The 7725-nt window shown below is 41.0% G+C and overlaps 1 protein-coding gene across 1 annotated transcript; it reads left to right on the top strand.

The window, feature by feature from the left end:
• The first annotated feature begins 436 nt into the window (after window positions 1-436).
• On the top strand, window positions 437-2817 carry LOC104548197 (protein FAM122A-like). Its single transcript, XM_010194147.1, has 3 exons — window positions 437-515; window positions 1541-1637; window positions 2658-2817. Exons 1-3 carry the CDS (start codon window positions 437-439, stop codon window positions 2815-2817), a joined length of 336 nt encoding a protein of 111 aa, XP_010192449.1.
• The last annotated feature ends 4908 nt before the right edge of the window (window positions 2818-7725 follow it).

Genomic DNA, 7725 nt, shown 5'->3' with positions numbered 1-7725 from the left:
CTTAATCAAATCTTAAGTAATTGAATTTAATTCTAAAGGGGGAAATAATGCCCAAAGATATTCAGGATTTCCTAGTGACTGTGGTTTTAGTTGCTTTGGATCTTGTTTTGAGTGATGTGGGCATACAGCTAAGTTTTATTAGGCCCTAACAGTTCAGTCAAGTACTGCCTGACAGCTGAGATCTAGCCAGTGCCTAGATGTGAGCCTTGACATTGCCCCAGCTGTGAAATAACGTGATTAAACTTTTTCTGTTAAGGTCTGTGCTTCTGGTTTTTCTTCAGGGAAAGGAAAAATGAAAAAAAAGACTTACTTTGGATAAGCTGTTTTAGTGCCTGCTGTCTTAGTGTTTTCCACTTAGTAGTTTCTTATCTGAATATCTTTTGATTCTTTGCATGTTTTCAGGCTTCCTTTATTACTGGTGATGTCAGCATAGCATATGCCTTCTTTTAGCAGGAGGAGCCAGAGTCCAATTAACTGTATTCGACCGAGTGTTCTTGGGTCAATAAAAAGGAAAGGTACAGTGTATTTTGATTTGGCTAACACGTTAAGACAGCTTGTTAATTTTGTAATAATCCATGTAGCTTTCTTCATAACTCTTCAATTGGCTGATATTTCAGAGAGTGACTGGAAATAGAGGATATTACAGATGACCAAGTAAATGGAACTATTTGCAGGGGTAAAACAGATAAATTGATTTTTTACTATTTGTAAAACTAGTAGTTGTTCTTTTCTAGTGCTGCTTCATTGCTGTAGCCATGTAGAACTGATAAGAAACTCATGTAACCTGCTTAACAAAACAAGAACTACAACTATTGGTATATTTCACTGCACAAATAGAAAATGTTGAAGGTCCTGGCTGTCTGAAGTGCACAGGTACTGTAGTTTTAAAATAATCCTTCCGATTATTTTAAATCTGTGGTAAAACCCAAAAACTGATCCAGAGACCTGGTAAACACCTTACTGCTTTATTGGGAAACATTTCTCTATCCTCCTAAGTTTTCCTTCAAGTTTTAACTTCTGGCTATTTTGTTGTATCTGGTTTTTAATAGACCTACGTGCTTCACCTGTGTAACAGAACACTTCCCCTCTTCTTGAGTATTGGGAAATCAAAGCCTTTCCAACCTGGTATTCCATGATGTGTTTAGTGATAATCCTGGACCCTGTTTATATTGATTGCAAGAGTAAAGGAAGTTTTTCTTATTCTTGGCTTATCTACTCTGATGGAGCTGGTTAATGAACTGGTGGCTGAATAAACTGGAACAAAAAGAAATATTCTCCATTACCGAAGAAGGAATATCTGATACCTAAACCTGAGTTCATAACTCACTAAACTTTCCTGAAGCTTGGTCTAGAATGTTTCCAAGAAACAACCAATCTTTAAAATTACAGCATTGAAATTCTCTGTTTTACATATAAAACATCACTCAATAGATTGTGATAAGTTTCAACCTCTATAATACGTTTGCTCTGTAGAGGTACATTGAAAGTGGATTTTAGTTTGAATGAATAGTAATTTTTTATCACTCCTCTCTTACCCAAGGTGTAACAGAGATAGAAGATCATCCAAAAAGATTATTCCAAGGATCCACCAACATGCTTTCCCCTGAAGTTTCACATCAGGCGGACCTGGAGGGATGGTAAATGCTGTGCTATTTATTGTTGGTTTCATCTGAAGCACTGCAAGTCTTTGTTTCATCTAGCAAAGATCATGCTTGAAATTGTGAGGGTTTTTACTATTATTATTTTTATTAATACAGATATCCCGTAATTTTGAAGCACTGAAATTACCACAGTAAACAGGCAGTAAGATTCGCTACAATTTTACAGTTTCTAGGGCTGACTGTTAACAGGCTTCACACGTATGGAGGCTGAGCATCTTTAGGAAAAGATATCTCATGGGTGGCAACTTTTGGAGTCTACTTTCAAGTTGCAGTCAATTATGAATGCTACTGCTTGTGAGTGGATTGAGGGCTTTTTCTTTCTTTTTTTCCTTCCTTTTTTCCTTGCTCTTAGTCACACAGAAACATGAGTCTGTCTGACCCTCCCTGCTGGGAGGAGATAAAAAGTTCTGTGTAAAAAAAAATCGTAATGACTTCAAATAGCGAGGAATTTTGATTCAGTATTTTAGTCAAGTGGTTAATAATACATAGTGCGTGCCCACACAACTATCAAGACAGGTTTATTCACAGTACATTTGTCCCTTTTGTCTTTCAGCTAATGTACATAGCTGTGCACAAGCTTTGAGCCCATTGCAGGGGCAATAATAAAATAGATGTTTTAAAGGTACGTTAAAAACATACCTTTTTTGCACACCCTATTCATAGTAGGCATAGCCGGTCAGGTTTGGCTGCTGCATCTTGGTTTCCAAGATGGTAATTGTAAAAAACACTTTGATGCTGTCACTTGATGATAGATCACCTACAGTTACAACTTTGTGTCCTGCCAAATATGTAGTGAACAGTACAACTGAAGTATGTACAGTTTATTGTCAGCTCTCCTGACAAAAGATGCCTCCTGACAAATAAGACCCCTTTGTACATTTAAAAACAAATGTACGTTTGTTTTTAACATGGCTTTCTAATGAATGGAAGCTGGTATTTGAAACTTACCGGAAAGAGTCCCTCCCTTCTCATGTCTTGGTGTTAATCTGTTTTCAGTCTGTCGTCGCATGCTCTCGATGACAACAGAAGCAGTGCAGGCTCTTCCTGTGACTCGCCAGCTGAAGTTGGCACCAGCACAGACTCTCCAGTCTCACTGGCTGACTCCAGATCTCCTTTTTTACCGGTAGATCTTACAGCGAAGTTACCTATTAACTGAGAAGTGGCTGTCTGCTAATGGAAACCAAGAAACAGGCTGGATACCAAAAAGACTTTCTGTTATGTGTAACTTACTCTGTTCCTCATAGGAACTTCCAGAAATGTCATTATTTCTAGAAAACTTGTGGAATAGTTCCTTGGGGAGGAATTCACGTTTCTAGTGATTTGCTATGACATTTATTAAAATACAGTAAGCACTTGAATTGCAAACATATTTGATGCTGCCAGCAGTAAGCAAGCTCTTGGTTCACAGTGGATATCGTCTTGTGGCCTAAGTTACAAATCCCATCTGTACGTTCCGCTTGTGGAGGACTTGGCTTTCCATCAGCCAGCAGGTGGGGTCTTCTGTGTCCTGACACAAAGTGGTGCTTCTGCATAACTTTTTCCACTTTTGTAATCGGTCTGAAACCAGCAAAGCAGCTTACTAACTTGTTTTTGTTCCCTGAGTGTTAGATATTTATATTTTTTTGCTTCATATGAAAGGGAGGATATTAAGGAGGTGGAATTGATTCTTGTGTTTTGTTATGATTGGCTGTTAATCAGTTCTGTGTTCCGATGTCAAAAGAACAAGTGGGTGAATTGTTAAATTTGTATGTGGGATTTTATTCATGATCATGACCGCTGTTGTGACTAAATCTGAATTATGTGTGGAACATTCTTCTGGGTTTTTGTATTATTTTCTTCCGCGTTTAGGTGATATATTAGAGTGGTAGATGCTCTGTTCAAGGTCTCTTAGTAGGGAAAAATAGTAATAATATTTGGAACAAAACATTAAATCCTGAGGTTTTAGTATTTAGTACTTCAGAAGTGCATTATTTTGACAGGTGGTATTTGTCCTCATAGATGACTTCTGTTGGACAAACGCAGTGAGGAATCTGGAATGCCTTTTTACAGGCTGAGGCGATCAAACGTGTTTAATCTCCTGATGTCTCTTCCTCAAACAATGGCGTCAAGTTATTTCTGCTGTTGAAAACTTCAGGTGCTGATTGGAAGCCTAGAATTTGGTAATCGGAGGTGTTTGAAGATTCGTGTACTGTATTTGTAAAAACAGTGGCTTCAGGCATCCTGATCTCAACTCTGAAATTCCCCCAATAGGAGGAAAAGTGAGTAAACCGCACCACAGACAGCTGTTCTGAACTTTCCAGTGGCAACCTCATTTTGGTTGGTGGCTCCTGTTACACAATTGAACTCCCTCAGCTGGGTCCCCGTGTGTACCCATCTGTACTACGTGATTTCAAGTCTTCTCTCCGGAGAGGTTAATAATGAAGCAGAATGTTTTATTTTTAAACACTAAATCTCTGTAATGTGTGATAAAGTGAGAACAGTATGGAAACTTTCTCAAGTAGGAGAAAAGCCCACTGTGAACTCTGCTGTGAAAGATTCAGATGGTTGAAGCTTTGATTGCCAGCAGCCACCAAAATTGGAAGTGGAGGACTTGGAGTGCAAAGAGCCAGTGACCTGAGGACCAGCGACCACTTTCCATATGTCCTTATTGTAGGAAAAAAAACCCAGAATGTATTCAATAGTTTTACTCCGTTCAAGTAAGATATGACATGGTTTACTTCTGATTTCATTCCTCTTAAGTTATTGTAATAGTCAACTTGCTGATTGCAGTTCCTTTTGAAATTCAGGCTGCCCTTCATCCCTGTGGCAGATGGACAAGCTTGTGTTCAGTGTCTGTTTGCTCGCTGTCTAATACAGCGCAGTTCTGTTTCACAATTTCAGGTATGTGCCAAAGAGTTGCTGTGCATTCACTCTTGTGCTGAGGGCAAGATGGTTTGGTTTGGGTTTTTTTTTAATCTTGCTTACTTCATAAGAGTGAACCTCCTGGTGTCTCTTCCAGTCTTTTTTAAAAGGTGCATCAGTGGAGGGGTTTAATAGTTGCATGTGAGTCGTCTTGTCTCCTTTCTCTTGAATATTTATGCTATTTTTCAAATAAGTGCCAATAAATGGAAAAATAAATGTTTTGCTGTTTCTGCCCTTTGTTAGATAGGTAACCATATTCTTGATTTAATCTGTGATTGAATGTTTTTCGTTTTGAATCAGGATATCTATTGTAACCCACTTCCACTCAGTCTAGTTTACATTACATGGCCTTAAAACGGGCAGCAGGTTGTTTTGTTTTCCTAGTGCAGTGCTATCTTAAAGTTCTGTGACAACTCTAGGAAAACCAAAGAATAAAGCCAAACATTTTCAAAAGACTTGAGTAGCTAAATGTGTCCTTAGTTTATCCCTAGAGGAAGTCGTGGTGAATTAGATTGGAAGACAGAAGGTACGGCTGGTTGGTGGGCTCTTACCTCTGGGGAAGAAGTGGAGAGTCTTTGTGGTTTGCCTTAATAGGGCAATTAACGCTGTCAGAGGAGAGAGCAGGAGTTACACATCTGCAGTTGTTCCTTTCTCCGCTTCTGCAAAACAGAAATCTCTTTGAACTTGAGGAAAAGAGCATCTCAATTTCTTGTCTGTGTCATCAAGAAGCTGCAGTTTTGTGCCCTGAGTCAGGAAACCTGTATAGTTTTTTCCACTGAAATAAATGATTAGATTTTGGAACCAAATTATGCTGCAAAATATATATCTGGATGCAGGGAATGAGGGTGTCAGGCAATGCACATAATCAGCCCTGTACTCGCATGCTGTTGGTGTTCCCTGTGTCTTACTGATTCCCCATTTACTCATAAACAGTGGACGTTGAAGCTTTGCTTGGTGGTGTGTCATGGCTACAGGACTATTGCGTGTGACGGTCCTTGACTGATCTGAGTTTGTTAGAAGTGTCCATGCCTTTGTCTTCCTCTGAGAAGAAATGGGCATCTTTCTTGTCTCAGGTCATATTGAAAGGATTATCATAGAGTCACAGACTGGTTCAGGTTGGAAGGGACCCTAAAGCTCACCCATGCCAACCTCTGCCGTGGGCAGGGACACCTCCCACCAGACCAGGCTGCTCAAAGCCCCATCCAACCTGGCCTTGAACACTTCCAGAGAGGGGGCACCCACAGCTTCCCTGGGCAACCTGTGCCAGTGCCTCACCACCCTCACAGTGAAGAATTTCTTCCTGAAATCCAGTCTAAATCTGTCCTCTTCCAGTTTAAAACAATATTTTATGTGTATGTATATATATATACACATATTATATACATATATATAATATATATACAGACACACACACATATATAGAGTTATTTTATATATATATGTAATTCTTCTTATTCTGGATCTCTTCAGGGGAACACAGCTGTTTCTCCCCGGGATTCTGCCACTCCTCTCATGGCACCCTTCCAAAGCCATGCTTGCAATTGGCACTTGATTGGTCTGGTTGAAAACTATCCCGTAGGATTTGCTGGCAGTTAAATCGGGTCTTGGGCCAGCATGTCTTCCTTGAAAACTGATCGGTGTTTTTCTTCCTTCCACCTTCTTCAGAATGACGGAGTTGCTGAGAGAACATCGATAACGGTGCCAGCGCTCAGGGGGACTGTATTTTTGGAACGAGTGCTCTGGTGGTTACTGCATTTAGCAGAGGGATAGATACTTCGTGCTAGAAGAGAGGTACAAATGCCAGGAAAAATGAGCCTGTGCACCAGCCAGATTGATTTCCTAGGGTGTTGTGTGTGTTGTCAGCAGGGCAGTTGATGTGAGTACTTGGCTGCCCATGGTCCTCTTGAGATCAGTGTGAGAACTTAATCCTCAGTTCTTTTCGCCTTTCTTCAGAAAACTTGAGTGTAAATGATCACTGACTCGTACAAACAAAACACACCTCCAGAGTCTTGTGTTGGTGAGTCCAAGAGAATTCCATTTATAGGTGTTTATCGTGGTTCTAGTGTTAGCGCTGTGCTCGTGAGCCCAGCCCCGCTGCTGTGGGATGATTTGCTGGTGAGGTGGCTGGAGGCAGGAGCGAGCTCTGGAGCTCCATCAGCTGCCTTCCAGCTTGAGCACAGCTTGTGCGTCTTTGCAGCAGTCACTTCGGAACTGTTTGCTTTATGCTGCCGTGTTCTTGCATATGTTGGAGTCGTAACTCATTTGCTTAAAATAGAGAGCTTCAGGAGTCCTAATTAAAATGTGTCTGCTCTTCATATCCTGTTTTATGCAACCTTTCTCATCGCCAACTGGCAGATGGAGTTTGAGTTGATCCCTCTTCTCCTGGAAGCACCAAGTTAAACTATTTGTAAATGTAATTGAATGTTTACAGCTATGGCACAATAATTAAAACCTCAGCGATCCAAAGAGGAGCACTTGGCTTGCAAGAGTCCTTTGCCACAACTGGATGCAAAAGTTGTCACCTCGCATTTTGATTTCGTGCCTGTTTCCCAAGGGTCTGTCTGGGCTGAGTGTCTGCTTGTTTGTTTTGCCTGTAACAGTAGAGCCTTCCCATTTCTGTGTATTTGCTATGAGCATCCTTGTTTGATAAACTTGAGCCCAGTTGACAGCCAGCCTAGGCCTTGGTCAGGAAATGGCTTTCCTCTGCCACAGCGTGCTCCAAGCAGACAGCTTCTGCATCTGAAAGACCCAGACCCTGCCTGCCTGTTGAGAGGGAGAGATGGCTTCCGCTGTTGGGGTTTTGTGGTGGAGAGGAGGGGAAAAAAACCGAAGAGCTGAAGGAGAATAACCTTGTTTGACTGCCAGTAGCTGGCTCAGGAACAGAAATTTCAGCGGGCGGAGGAGTTGAGTGCATTTAAACCAAAGCTGAACACGGCCTCTGCGTGCCTACGTGCTGGTGCCCCTGGATCTCTCAAGGAACTCGTGAGATTTCCCCATTCCCATGAAGATTCCTCAGAAAAATCTGGCATTTATCAAATTTGAAATCCTGATAGTTTAGTTGCTGCTTCTTTTACTTGCGTCATAAAAGCCTTGTAAAATGCTCGTCATTTAAAACTTCCCTCCATAGCTACTAATGTCATGGGAATGTTTAGAAATTTGCTGG

Source organism: Mesitornis unicolor, unplaced genomic scaffold (assembly GCF_000695765.1).
Source record: "Mesitornis unicolor isolate BGI_N332 unplaced genomic scaffold, ASM69576v1 scaffold47171, whole genome shotgun sequence".
Taxonomy (NCBI): Eukaryota; Metazoa; Chordata; class Aves; order Mesitornithiformes; family Mesitornithidae; genus Mesitornis; species Mesitornis unicolor.
The sequence above is the reverse complement of the archived record's forward strand: the minus strand, read 5'-3'. Positions and strand labels throughout refer to the sequence as shown.

Excerpts from the sequence above, each read along its gene's own strand:
- LOC104548197 (XM_010194147.1), top strand. The coding sequence starts at position 437 with ATGCCTTCTTTTAGCAGGAGGAGCCAGAGTCCAATTAACTGTATTCGA. Across the intron at positions 516-1,540 it reads TGGGTCAATAAAAAGGAAAG|GTGTAACAGAGATAGAAGAT; the intron begins GTACAGTGTATT and ends CTCTTACCCAAG. Across the intron at positions 1,638-2,657 it reads CAGGCGGACCTGGAGGGATG|TCTGTCGTCGCATGCTCTCG; the intron begins GTAAATGCTGTG and ends ATCTGTTTTCAG.